This window comes from Trachemys scripta, chromosome 1 (assembly GCF_013100865.1).
Source record: "Trachemys scripta elegans isolate TJP31775 chromosome 1, CAS_Tse_1.0, whole genome shotgun sequence".
In the NCBI taxonomy this organism is placed as follows: domain Eukaryota; kingdom Metazoa; phylum Chordata; order Testudines; family Emydidae; genus Trachemys; species Trachemys scripta.
This window is the reverse complement of record NC_048298.1, coordinates 118,275,953-118,290,739: the sequence shown is the minus strand read 5'-3', so window position 1 is coordinate 118,290,739 and position 14,787 is coordinate 118,275,953. Positions and strand designations below refer to the sequence as shown.

General features: G+C 44.3%; 1 protein-coding gene across 1 annotated transcript; it reads left to right on the top strand.

Annotated features, from left to right (window-relative positions):
- Positions 1-8,263: 8,263 nt before the first annotated feature.
- On the top strand, positions 8,264-13,779 carry BHLHE41 (basic helix-loop-helix family member e41). Its single transcript, XM_034782883.1, has 5 exons — positions 8,264-8,587; positions 8,859-8,922; positions 9,181-9,288; positions 9,595-9,706; positions 10,114-13,779. Exons 1-5 carry the CDS (start codon positions 8,526-8,528, stop codon positions 11,115-11,117), a joined length of 1,350 nt encoding a protein of 449 aa, XP_034638774.1. The 5' UTR covers positions 8,264-8,525; the 3' UTR covers positions 11,118-13,779.
- The last annotated feature ends 1,008 nt before the right edge of the window (positions 13,780-14,787 follow it).

Below are 14,787 nucleotides of genomic sequence, written 5' to 3'. Positions count from 1 at the left end.
AGCACCCCGAGTTTTCCTTTGGAGTCTTCCTTGCAGGAATTTACTAGGCTTCTCCCTGCTTAGTTTATAAAAAATTGGGAGATAGCAGCCACAACTCAAATATCTGAGTCCATGACTACCTTCAAGCTTGTTTCCACTAGTGACCTAATCAGAAATTGAATGTAAATCTCAAGAGATGAAAAGCTGGAGCCCTAAAACACTGGCTGTTCTAGCTCGCAGTCAATGGTGCCTTTGTAAAGAAACTACAAACCCATACTTATTTGGCTATGTGGTTCCCATAAAAAGTTATAAATATAAAAACAGTCCTTTCAAGTCCAAAAAACCTAACTATTTTGCATTTGGAAACTTCAATATGTGTCACATTCAAACGGAACTCATCTGGTCATTTTCATGCTGTGTTTCAAGAAGTGCATAAGTTCATTGTACTAAGAATGCTTTATACACTCAAAGATTTCAAAGCACTTTGCAAACATGACACCTTGGTGAAGTATGCATTATTCCCAACGTTTGATACACAAAGAAACAGATATAGAGGCTGAGTTACTCAGTGAGATGATGCCACAATGAAGATGTCCATTCATCCTGACCCCTAAACCCATACCTTATTCAACAGACCTCTCCTTAGAAGAGCACCTGAGATTTGGTTTTCTATGTCTACAATCCTATTGGCAACAGAGGCTGGTGTTACCTGAAAGTGGACAGATAAAACTGATACATAAAGGTGGCTTCAGAGCCAGTTTAACAATGCCCACCCCCCCACCTGCGCCCTGCAGAGATTAATTGTAAAAGACAACACAGCTGGGATCTGTATTACTTTTTCCGGGTCTATATTGTCTTTTTTGCACCTTCCCCCTGCATAGGGGGTTCCATTTAATTGAGTATCCTGGGGCAACTGTAGCCAGGAAAGGCCTTTGTAGATTTCTGTTCTGCGACATCCTGACGTAGTGGAAGAGGAGGAGGGAGCCAGGAGTCCTACAGCCTGTGTGGTGGCACAGTGTCCTACATAGGGAAGACTTGCTTCGTGTGGCTCCCAAGGGATCTATGGGGCTCAGGGCAGAACTGCAGCCCATTCCCTCCCAAGGGATCCTCTCCTTATCTCCCTCCCATGGGCTTTTCCACTTGCTATGGAGTTCAAATGGGCTGCAGATACGTGAGAGAGGATTCTAAGTGCCATCCTGATAGTTTTAAGAACTATTCAAAAGTGGCAGTACATTATGTTGGCAGAATATTCCTGACTAGCATTTTAAAATACTATAGATAAGTTATGTGATTTGGTTTCCATTTAAACTAAAATGGATCAGTTAAACTCATAAAACCCAAGGGAAGTCGATAGCTGTACTCTGACTTTATTTTGTTCAATTTACTCTTTATGGCCAATTTCCCCTAATAATCACAGTTTATTATAGGCCTTTAAGGTACCATGTTGTGATGGTGGCACTTACAGGCTGGGAATTGCCTTTGGCTTTCACTTGCCTATTGCCTAGCCAGTGTGTTTGCTGTTGATCAATGGCATGAGCAGTAGGATGCCAAAGACAACATCACATCTAGTTTTCCTCCTCTCTCCACTCAGGAAATCTACACTCATCAGCAAGAATGAATACCACAGCCATAGAGCTACAGATCGGAAACTGGATGGGATCATGTCATTGGCGCAAGACCCTAGTCAGATTTTGAACTGACAGCACAGAACTTGTCGCACTCAGGGTATATGTACACTTCAAGCTGGAGGTGTAGAGACATACCCGCACTAGCTCTGAGCAAGTGCACCAAAAATAGAAGTGTCACTGCTCAGTATGAGTGGCAGGAGAGGTTAGCCATACGAATACGATCCTATCCAAGTGGCTAGCCCCGCCTGCAGCTAGCCCAGCCATGGCTACACATGGCTCTGTTCAAGCTAGCATGGTTTGTCTCCGTGAGCTGGAATTTACACTTCCAGCTTGAAGTGTAGACATATGCTAAGACATTGCTATATTTAACTCCTAATAATGGTCTGGATCACCGCCTCTGGTGGAAAAGCCCAGGAGAGAGGGCTAAAGGAAGAAAGGCTCTTGTGGGAGGTTTCTCCCCATGGAATGGGCTGCAGTTCTGCCCCCAAGCCCCACAGATCCCTTGGGATCCACAAGAGGCAAGTTCCCCCAGGCAGAGAAACTGTGCCATGCCACAGAGGCTCTAGGATCCCTGGCTCTTTCACCCTTTTCCACTTGGTCGGGATGTTGTAGAAGAGCCAAACAACCAACGCTTCTCCTGGCTACGTCTGCCCTTGAAAACACCTTTAAATGGTTTCCCCTGTGCAGGAAGAGGGTGCAGAAAAGACAATATAGAACCAGAAAAAGTAATAGAGACCCAGGCTATATTGTCTTTTACAATTCATCTCTACAGGGCTGGTGAATTGGGGTAGTGTATACCTCTCTGCCCCACTCACTGCCTGCCCCACCTAGTCCCCATTAGCACTGGAGAGATCCTAACTCTACAAGGAGCCCACCTGAGAGTCCAAGGAAGAATCCTTACCTTACAGTGATTCTATTTCAATCAAGTTTTTTATTAGAGAAGAGTCCATTGTTTTTGTCAAGCCCTTCCTGCCATGTTCAATAACTCCTACCCTGTCTGTTTTAGGAAGAGCACATGTCATAACATACAGCCCTTGATCTAGGGTGGCCAACCATCCAGGATTGTCCTGGAGTCTCCAGGAATTAAAGATTAATCTTTAATTTAAGATTGAAACCTCCAGGAATACATCCAACCAAAATTAGCAACCCTACTGGTATCACACCTTCCTATTGGAGAAGAGGTCAGGCCTGGACCATGTTGCAGGACTCTGTGGGCAGAACTTTGGCCATAGCTGCCTTAGAAATATTATTGAGTAAAATCCAGGGCAAGTAACAACATTAGCAATTTCTTTCCTCTCCCAATAGCAGTGGAGGCTTCTCGTGGCAGGCAGCACATATATTGGAATTAGATAAATCATGATCTTTGCCTGCTACTTAAACTGGCTCTGAAGTCACCTTTATGTGCCAATTTTACTTGGGCGCTTTCTGGTATCACCTGCCTCCACTGACTTATAAGATCCACCCTATACCTTGTTTGTGGGATCCAGGGACAGTTTTTGCAGTGCAAAGGACAGATCTTCCCTCACTGTGGGCCTTTTCCCTCCTACTGTAAATTGATTGACTTTTAATGGCGATACACCTGGGGTGGTTGTGGGCCATGTGATTTCATTCTCCACTCTTTCACAAGGCCAGATGAAGTCATTATAGGCCTGTGCTCAGGTCACAGCTCCTGGAATCACACAATGAGGTCAGAATCTAAGATGCTTTTTTCCGCCAGAGTATGTTTCTATCCCTCATAGGTGTGAAGAGAAGCTTAACAATGTAACATGAGTGTAACCAAAACAATGTCTGCCTGAGTCTGCAGAGAGCCCGAAACAATAGCTTTGAGAGCTGTAGACTGACCCGTGGATCTCAATGGAATGTTAACTCCAACGGACATCAATACCACCTAGCAGTGGGATCTGTGTGTGGCAAGAGAAGAATGCCTCAAACCTGGCCCACACACCCCTGGCTGCTGAGGTAAGTACTCCAAAAGGGGGTCCGCTCCCCTTTGGCCCCCTGCCTCTCCATGGAAAGGAGGGGACCTGCTATTCCAAAGGTGAGAAGACACTGCTGCTCCTGGGGGCAATAAGGAAGTCCATGCTGCTGCCCATCCCTCTCTGCCACTGTCATTCCAGGTGGGGGATGGTGGCCCAGAATGAGATGGAGCTGTGGGACCCATTGTCATGGTGTGCCTAGAGCATCACCTCTTAGATTAGATAGGAAAAATATTTGCCGTCCCACTGCCAAGTCTCTTGCTATGTTCAGAACCTAGATGTTGGTAGTTTAGGGAAGGAGGTGGGGTGGGGGGGACATTTAACATATCCCCACCAGCGCCAACAGCACAAGGTTAGGAGACAATGTACATGACAGAATGGTTTAAAGTTCCATTGAAACACAAAAACCAAAAGGCTTCCTCAATACAAGTGAGATATTTTGAAAAACCTGCTCACTCGAAAGGAGGGGAGTCTCCCTAAAAAGAAGCGAGACGTGGCAGGCCTGCCACCACCACTGTCATGCAGTCAAGCATTGTGTAAAGGATCTGTGCTTGAGCCAGGCAGCAGCAGCTGCAGCGGCAGTCTGGTGAAGTAAAGGGGAGAGGAATAATACAGCAGGCATGTAATCTCTGCCAAACAGGATTTCCAAATGCTTCAGAGACCTGCTCTCCAGCCCAGCACATTATGGCCTAATTCATAGTTGCACTGCACACCCTAGAGAATACCCCTGTCACAGAAGCCCTACCCTTCCATCTGGCTCTGGGAGCAGGGGGCATTCTAGGATATCAGGAGGGGCTAGAGGGCATTCTGGGCGTAAGAGGGAGTGTGGCCAGGTCTGAGTTCCTCCAAGGTCCACAGAGGCCGTGGATTAACAGTACAAGTTAGGGCAGTTCTCAGGGCTGCCTTAATTTTCGCTTGGGGCCCGACTGGCTCCTAATTACCCCAGGATGCACCTTTATTTTTTCATCAGCCCCTGTGCTGGGCTCCTCACTGTCACAAGTATATGGTGACCAGATGTCCCGATTTTATAGGGACAGTCCCAATTTTGGGGTCTTTTTCTTATATAGGCACCTATTACCCTTCACCCCGTGTCCTGATTTTTTACATTTGCTATCTGGTCACCCTGCACAAGTATGAATTGGGGCCTATGTGTATAAGGTCCTGGTTCAGTGGATATCACCCTGGGGAGACGTTAAATCTACGTCCATTTCTTGATAGGCAGCAGGAGTTTCTAACATCACAGCAAAGCTCTTTCCCCATCATGCACATGTATATGTAGATGATCATAGATGACAGAGGCAGACACATCTCTCTTTCTCTTATCTGTTGAATTTCTAATGGGCCCATCACCCTATTATCAGTGATGATTAGTGTACTGGTTCTTTAAAACTGTGGTAGGAAGCAAGGTAGAAGGGTTCGGGGCTGATTCTAGGTAGAAGCTCTAAAATGAAGCAGAAAGATACACAGGAGAGTTTGAGGAAATATATTGTTTCCTTATTCTAATGACGTTCCTTGTTCAGTATTAGAAGGAAACAACTATGTGAGCATGTACCATTGTCACATGCCAATAGCCAGGCAATTTTCACTTGCAATGTGTAATTTACACTGAACTCACTCAGGGAAGAAGGTGTACAATCTAGCCTACCCAATAATTTGCTTTTCTCCCTAGCAGCAAGTGCTCTCAAAATGCAGTGGTTCTCAACCTATTTACCATTGTTGGCCACATAGACAGCTCTCTATGTGTTATGTGGACTGCACCCACACAATATATATACTACCTGTATGGCCCTGAGGATGTCACATGGGCTGCAGCTATGTGCTGATTGGACTGCAAGTGGCCCACAAGCCACGGGTTGAGAACCACTGCATTAGAGCTTCATAACTCCTTTTGCTACACCCAAGCACCGTTGAATGTATACACCCTGGTTAGGGACCTTCCAAATTCACCGTCCATTTTGGTGAATTTCACGGTCATAGGATTTTTAAAATAGTAAATTTCATGGTTTCAGCTATTTAAATCTGAAATTTCACAGTGTTGTAATTGTAGGGGTCCTGACCCAAAAAGGAGTTGTGGGGGGGGAAGGGTTGCAAGGTTATGGGGGGGGTTGCGGAACTGATACCCTTACTTCTGCGTTGCTGCTGGTGGTGGCTCTGCCTTCAGCGCTGGGCAGCTGGAGAGCGATGGCTGCTGGCCAGGAGCCCAGTTCTGAAGGCAGAGTCATCGCCAGTGGCAGCACAGAAGTAAGGATGGCATGGTATGGTATTGCCATCCTTACTTCTGCGCTGCTGCCTGCAGAACTAGGCCTTCAGCCAGTAGCTGCCGCTCTCCAGCCACCCAGCTCTGAAGGCAGTGCAGAAGTAAGGGTGTCAATACCGCGACTCACCCCCGGACCTCTAAAATAATCTTCTGATCCCTTGCAACTCCCTTTTGGGTCAGGACCTCCCTTGTGAAATCTGTATAGTATGGTAAAAGCACACAAAAGACCAGACTTCACGGGGGGGGACACCAGATTTCACAATGCATTTTTCATGGCCGTGTATTTGGTAGGGCCCTACGCATGGTGTATCTCCTGATTGACTTTCACTGACGATGCGTAATTTCCATCAGGATCACTGGGAAGAAATTAAACAATCCTGCCCCTACAGCAGCGTTTACTTTTCTCACTAGTAGCAGGAGCTCCCAGAGCCGGTGCTAGGCATAAGCAGACCAAGCAATTGCTTAGGGCCCTGATCATACCAATAATGGGTCATTGTGTGTTGTGTGTGGGGGAGGTCCACCAAAATATTCCTGCTTAGGGCCTCCAATGGGCTAACACCACCTCTGGGAGCTCCTAACACCCCACTACAGCCCTTTCCACTCCTAAATCCTCATTCACACTTCATGTACCCTATATGTAACAGTGCCAAGCAAACCAAAATCATGAATCAGTTTCCCAAAATCATAAGAATGGCTTTAAAAATCATGAGATTTTAAAAAATATAATATGGAGTTTTTTAATTTGCTGTCTTGTTCTTGAGCTGTTAGAAGTTTAGTCATTTTTAAAAGAAAGGTGAGATTCTCATGTAATCACATGCCTACAGGAGCTGGGGCCTTAAAAAAAACCCCAAATATCCAGAGCCTCCCCAGAAAATTGTGAGGGCTGGCAACACTGACATCCATATGTAGATCTCCTCATTTACTGCCATTTACCGTGTGTGGTTTCCATTGAGCTCCATTGGGAGAAAATAAACCTGCCCCTGCGTTTGCTAACTTCCAGCGTGAGCTCTTAACACCCCACCAGAGCCCAGATCTCTCCATCCCCATGTATGTATATTTAATACAACCCCTGCTTTACGGTCATTTTCATTTGCAATCTAATTTCCGCAGGGAATCAGCACTGGGGAGACAGTATATAATGCTGGTGGCTGGTTTAGCAACCGTGGCTGGTTACTGTTCCCACAAGCAGCAGGAGTCCCTAGCATCGCAGATTCCTCCCACCTATACTTTGCCTTGCACGGAGTCATTTCCATTGGGCTCGCTCTGGGGAGCAGGTAAATACTCCTGTTTCTGCAGCTGCGTTTGCATTTCTCCCTAGGCAGCGGATGCAGCAGCAGCTCCAGAGCAAGGGCTCTCACCGCTGTGATGTGGCAGCGGCAGGTCGGATCACGTTGCTAGCCCTGTGCGTGTACCCGTTTGAGACAGGATTAAGGAGGAGGGTTTTTAGGTGCCAGTGGTAGTAAACGTGGGCTATGCGCACACAGCCAGGGTTCATTATCAGACTAAGAGAAAGTGTGTGTGTGTTGGGAGAAGGGAGGGGAGGAGGCAAGGAGGGGCACGTACCACCAGACACACAGAGCAATGGACGTTCACAGGGGAGTGATTAATATTACATTTCACTTCAGTGTAAGTCCTCTCCCAATGTCACCCTCTCTCTCTCTCTCTGCCTCTCCTGACAACTCCTTTGCAACAGCGATGCAGTCTGTGACAGTCATAAACCCACTAGAGCACGCTCCTGATTTGCACCTACAGACATCAACTCGCTGTAATCGGTAGCCTCAACTAGGGCGCTCCTGGTTCTTTCTAAAGGGCAATATTAAGAGTTACAGGCCGTTTATGATCACCTGCGCGAGACAGATTAAACAAAAACTCACGAGATTATAAATGGCTCATGGAAATAAACAGGCAAAATAATCTCTCGTCACCAAACGGACAAACTTTAAACTCCCTAAATGGGACTTGGCAGATCTCAGTGTAGCGCAGGAATAAAAGGACATTTTTGACTGCACCATTTTAATCACTTCCCAGACATCTTGGCAAACTAAGGTCTCCCCCACTACGGATTTTTCCTCCCAACGCGTTTTGCTTTTTGCACAGGACCACCACGTTGTGCCTCCGCTTTTAAATCCAGCATCCTTTATGCTATATGTGAAATCTCTATCCCCCCAGTCCATAAACTGACTAGACTAAAGAGCAACCAACCCCCCAGACACTAAATGCACCGTGATCAGGAGTGCTGCGTTTATTTCCTTACAGGAGGAAACCTCAGCTGACTGCATTGCCATTTGGAAGATGAATAGCTGGACAAAGTTGTTTTTCTTTTCCGGTCGCCTGGATCAGCTGTCCCCGCCTCCTCTCCCTCCCACCCAAACCCCTAGTCTGGAGCTTGTATGGTACGTTCCGCACGTGAGCTGGGTGCTGGTCTGGCTGGCGACGCGCGTGCCCTGTGGCCAAACACTGATCAGTGAGTGCAAACTACCAGCACAGTGTGTGACTGTGACTGTATGAGTGGGAGAGAGAGAGAGCGAGAGAGAGGGGAGGGGAGACAAACTGCTTCACACTTTCCCCAGTGCACAAGAGAGACAGAGGCTGCATGTGCACAGTTTTGCTCAAAGATCTCCAAAGACTCTCAGCATCCCACAGATTCAATCAAAAGCAACAACAGAAAATCAGCTGTTGTCAAACATGGATGAAGGAATCCCTCGTTTGCAAGACAGGCAGTTGCTAGAACATGTGGATTTTATAGGGTAAGGAGCCAGTGCAATATATCTCTGTCTCTTATCACTAGTGTTTCGTTTCTTTTTAAGAAACTGATATAAAGCATTGAAAAGATAGATTGTTCTTAAATGGTGTCTGATTCTTGTCTTCTTTTTTGTAGTCGGGGACTATCTTTGGAGCTGTGCAATATTATATGCATATCTTATGTTTTTTTTTCTTTCTGTATGTATATATTCCCACTTATGAAAGTGATAGATAGCTCATTGACATACTACCATTGGATCTCTTTCATTTTTGCAGACTGGACTATCCATCCTTGTATTTGTGCAAACCCAAAAGAGGCATGAAAAGAGACGAGAGTAAGGTAAGAATAAGTTTCTGAAGCTGCCTAAATACTTAATTGGGGTTCGGTGTTTTTTATAGCATAGCTTTACCCATAACCGCATCCGAGTTTCTTCCCTTTTAACTTCCCCTGAATTATAAGTGTGTCTACCGGAGAACAAGCATACAAGGGAGGGCTATACATGCCTTGCAATTTGCACTACATGTGGACATTTGTTTTTGTTTTGATTGTCATACTAAGTGAATGTAACATTTGGCTTTTCCTGACTTTACTAATTAGGAAACATACAAACTGCCACATAGATTGATAGAAAAGAAGAGACGAGACAGGATTAATGAATGCATTGCTCAGCTAAAAGATTTATTGCCTGAGCATCTGAAATTGACGGTAAGGTTTATATATTTCATTGTGGGAAGCATTATACAATATGTTCTTTGTGATTATCTTAACATTTAAGGACAGGAACCGTAGACCTGAAAAAGTATGACTTGAGTTGGATGGTAAAGGTTTTCTACAGAGGTGTATGTGTTTCAGTTTAAAGCAGCAATCATTTCTAACATGCTTATGTAAAACAAGAAGCTTTAAATATAATACTCCTTTCAAAAGGGAGGTTCCTGAAGTTAGGGACATAGAATATAATGGGCAATTGTATTGTGTTAGTAACCAAGTGTCCCTTTCCCCCCTACTTTTCAGACATTGGGGCATCTAGAGAAAGCTGTAGTTTTGGAATTAACTTTGAAACACTTGAAAGCTTTAACAGCCTTAACGGAGCAACAGCATCAGAATATAATTGCTTTACAGAATGGTAAGTCAGTTTCAGAAGATGCCAGCACATAAACATACTCAGGAGACATGGTTGTTAAATTGGAGATCTCATAATACTATAATTCATAGGGGCAGTCCTTTGAATTTTTTTTCCATGTGCTTTGAAAGGAATATAATAAAACGCTTAGTGTATTATCTGGCCAAAATGCTGACCTCCAATGAGATGTCACCAGCCACATTGCCATGTTAACTCCCAGCAAATATAGGCATTTGTGCCCCATGAGACAAGGTAGCCTGGATTGAAAGACTTCCCTAAGAAATCACTGAAGTTACCTTTGTTTTGACTTAAAAGGACAAGCCCAATAGCAGGGACTCCCATGCCGGTGATAGCAGCTGTGTTTATGCTGACTTTTCTTTGCATTCCCCCTCCCATATTCTCCATCACAGGGGAGCGGTCTATGAAGTCCCCCATTCAGTGCGACCTGGATGCTTTCCATTCGGGATTTCAAACGTGCGCCAAAGAAGTCTTGCAATACCTCTCCAGGTTTGAAAGCTGGACTCCCAGAGAGCAGAGATGTGCCCAGCTCGTAAACCATCTGCACGCGGTTTCCACTCAGTTCTTACCCAGCCCCCAGCTGTTGACTCCACAGGTCCCTGTGAGCAAAGGATCCTCCTCCTCCTCCTGTACACAAGATCGCACCGGGCAAAAGCTGGAGGCTCAGACTAACTGCGTCCCTGTCATCCAGCGGACTCACCCGCCCGTGGAGCTCGGCGGGGAGAACGACACCGACACGGATAGCGGCTATGGGGGGGAGAGCGAGGGCCGGCCGGATCGAGAGAAAGGCCAAGCGGCCGGGCTGCCCGGCGTGACTATCAAACAGGAGCCCGCCGGGGACGAGGCCCCAGCGCCCAAGAGGCTGAGGCTGGATTGCAGCAGCAGCGCCACGCTCCCGGCTGCCGCCGCCGCCGCGCTGAGCCCCGAGCACCAGGCAGCTGCTGCCCTGCTGAGACCCGACGCCGCCCTGCTCAGCTCCCTCATGGCCTTTGGCGGGGGCGGGGCTGCTTTTGGCCCGCAAGCCGCCGCCGCCCCCCTTTGCCTGCCCTTCTACTTCATCTCCCCCTCCGCGGCCGCGGCCTACATGCAGCCCTTGCTGGACAAGAGCAACCTGGAGAAATATCTGTACCCAGCCGCCGCCCCCATCCCTTTGCTCTACTCCGGAATCCCGGCCCAGGCCGCCGCCGCTGCCTTCCCCTGCCTGTCCTCGGTGCTGGCGCCGGCTGATAAGGCGAACGCAGCCGCCGCCGCCTCGGCCCTTCTGCCTCTTGACATGGTCTCTGCCGGGCAGCACCTGCCCCATCTCTTCGCTGCTGCCTGCGAGACTGGGCCCAGCCTGGACAGTGACCTTCCCTCCCCGGAAGATCTTTTGCAGCCCGGAAAGGAAAGCCCCTGAACTGTGCTACGGGACATAAGATTCAGCCCACCCATGCTCCCTAGTAGGGAGGAAGAAGGAGCCCATCCTAATAAATAATAACAGCAACAATCAGAAACAACCCACCTACCCACGTTGTGGTTTTAAAGGAGAAAGTGTAATAGATTTGCACGATGTTTCTGTTGTGGTTGTTTTATTTCTTTGGTGTTCTCTCCTGCTGCGTTCCTTCCCCACCAACAAACCAATTTTTCTGCTGTAAAAGATCCTTTGCATTTCTGTGTTTCACAGAGAATCACAACTTGTCTCCACATTTACCGAAAGGGAGCAATTAGAAACAGGCTTCAAATCAAACGTTTTGTAAGCCAGAGGGTCAGATTCAGTTTCTGATCCAGAGTGTCAGTGACATTTGAAAGTGGGTAGGCAAAAAAAGTTGCCCTGGGGGTCACAGGCTATGGTTATGGCCTCTCTAGAGATGTGTATTAATAATAATAATAATAATAATAATAATATATAGAAGCAAATGAAGATCATACAGTATCTGACTCAATGTAGGGTGGGAGTGCTTAACTCTAGAGGCCTCTGCCACTGCTTGAGAATCTTTAAGGATTACATTTGCTACTCAGTATTTTTTTAATGTTTGGCTTTATAAATGCATAAATACATTAAAAAAGAAAAGAAAGAAAAAATAGTAAGGATATGCTTTTCTCTAAAGTAAACGTTGCACCTTATTTTGAAATGTTTTTCTGTAGTATCTCTATGTTCCACTTAGTAATTTGCACTTGTTTAAAGAGACTTGGATTGGTTCATTATCAGAATGGGGGAGAGAAAGAGAAGGTGAGTTTTAAGTACATACGTTCGCACTTTATTGAGAAATGGACCATGAATGAATTGATCTTGAGCCCAGTCCTTCAGTGCTTTGAGTACCCAGAGTTGCTACTGGCTTCAGTCAGAGTTTTGGATGCACAAGGAATAGAGGGTCAGGCCTATGCTATGATTTCTTCTTAGCTAAGGTATAGAGGTATGGCAAGTGCATTTGTTTCCACCTGTCCTTATTTAATTTCAGTATTTTCCTGAGTTTTTATAACCTTGCTTTATAAAACAAAAACATTTCTGCACTGAAAAAAAAAAAACAAAAACTGACAACCCTGAACTAATTGTATCCCAAATTAAAAACTGGAGGAAATTATTAAACATCTCAGTTTTTGATTGGAAATGCTTAGAAGATATTGGATAAGGTCCCATGAAGTCCTTTTGTCTCCAAATATCGTGATTTCCCTTTCTGGAGACTGTACAGCTGCCAGATAATCACACAGATAAAGCTTTATTAATAAGGCTTAAAACAAGACCTTGCCTAGATATTTTTAGTTTGTTGCCAAGGTAGCACTGTGAGAAATCTCACTTGAATGTTATGTAAGAGGTGAGACACAACTGTCTGACTGAGTGAATAAGTATCCTGGGTCTGTTAGTCAGTTTGATTGCATTTGCTGCTGCTGTTGCTACTGTTTGCCTCAAACGCTGTGTTTAAACAACGTTACAAAAAAATCTTACCAGCCTGCAGAATGGCTGTATGTAAATAGTTGTTAATACATCCAATTAATGATGTCTGACATGCTATTTTTGTAGGGAGAAAATGTGTTAATGATATTTTGAGTTAAATATCTTTTGGGGAGGATTTGCTGAAAAAAGTTGCACTTTTGTTACAATGCTTATGCTTGGTACAAGCTTATGCTGTCTTAAATTATTTAAAAAATAAATACTGTCTGCAAGAAAACAGCTGTTTTAGAACAGTTTAGTATGTGATATATTAGAAATCAATCTTTATATTCAGTATTTTCCAGCACTCCACAAATTCTATTATCTAAATATTTACACACTATTTTGTGATTTAAAAAAGTCTTACTAAGGAATAAAAGCTTTAATACACAACATGGGGTTGTCTAGTAATTAAAAATTCCTACATTAATACAGCATAATGGATGCATAGCAAACCTTAAAAATGTCTAGTGCGAATGTAGATAGAAATTTATTTTGTCTTTGCATATTTTAAAGATGGTTTTGCATTTGCTTACTTTCCTTTGAGTTTAATGAATTGTATTTTAGAGTGTGTACATTACACAAAGCACTGCATAAAGCATGCATGCCCACACATTTCTAATTATATTTTAAATTGTTCTATGCTTTTTTGCAGTATATTCATTCTACATTTTAAAATGATAAAATATAACAATTCACACTATAGATATTGTACATATTTAGTAATTGTCCATAATTATCAGACTTTAATTATCAGATTTTTTATGACAGGTTGATGGCATTTGTTTCACAAATGTTGGGGGAAATCACCTATATCTGAAACTGGAAATATTGTAAAAAAACCAGCTTTATAGGGATACAATCAAATAATTTACAGTATGGGAAAATATTCCTCTAAAGACCTTAACAGTTTTAATATGGATGAGATTTGGGGCTTTTTTCCTTTTAAAATTTCATCATCCTGTTCCTGAGAAAATAATTTTTAAAAAAGTAGGGAGAGTTTATGTAAGATATAAATATAAAAACAATGTTTTGTGCTCCCTCTACTGGTTCTTCAGTACCAATTAACAATCAAAGTGTTTTCATAGCTGCACTGAGGTTGGATTGAGCTGCAGTACAAATATAGTAGCAAATTTTCAAAAAAATAAAAGGGGAGCCATGTTAATTTCAATTTCCCTTAGAAATACAGGAACAAAATAAAGAATTCAGGTAACAACATATTTTTTTAAACAACTCAGATGGTATTACGAGCAAGTAAGTCTACATGGTTTCATAGTAAAGCTAAGCTAAACTAATTCGCTATAGACATCTAGATGAATCAATGAATTGATATAAAACTATGTATATATTTTCATTACTTGTAATGTCTTCTGAGAGTTTATTGTAAAATATTAATAATGGACCAGATCCTGCAACCGTGTGTAAGTAATCCTGTTGAAAACAGTTATTTATGGGTTTGATCCAGATCCCACCAAAGTCTGTGGAAAGACTGCCATTAACTTCAGTGGTCTTTGGATCAGGATCTGTGCCTGGGATTTCAATCGAGTCAGAGGAATGAAATTCAATTAGGCTTTCACTACAGACAAAAATGCTCAACCTGTCTCAATGGGTGGGCGAAATTTGATGGGGCTTGTGAAAGGGAACAGTCCTAGCAGCAAGGGAGGAGACTCCTGCCCGTGGGAATCTCTGGTACTCTGGCCAGCTGGGAGAGAGTGTGCTAATTGGCCAGCATACCTCAGCTTCTGGGATTTAATTTAGAAAGAGGCCATATGGAGCCCCTTTCAGCTCCATTCCAGCAACCCCATGCTAACCTCCCTGAACTAGGAAGGGAATCTGGCCTGACAGATGCTGTGTATCTAGCCAATTGCCTGTTTGGAGGTCAGGAAGGATCTTTTTCTCCCATAGATTAATTAGCAGTGGACCAGGGAACTTTTCACCTTCCTCACAGCACCTTCAAGCCACAGTTGATTAAGTAGGAATATGCTTAGTACCTAATTGAGATACTGGAGGTGGAGTTCTTAATTCATTGCAACTTGCGGTCAGTTTCCAGTGCTCTTAAGAGGATAAAATGAACAGTTCCCAGAGGTAAAAGACCTGGGATTTTGGTGATGGGCCTTGGGATCACGGAATAGAGTGAGACTTTGTGGCCTTTGCAGGC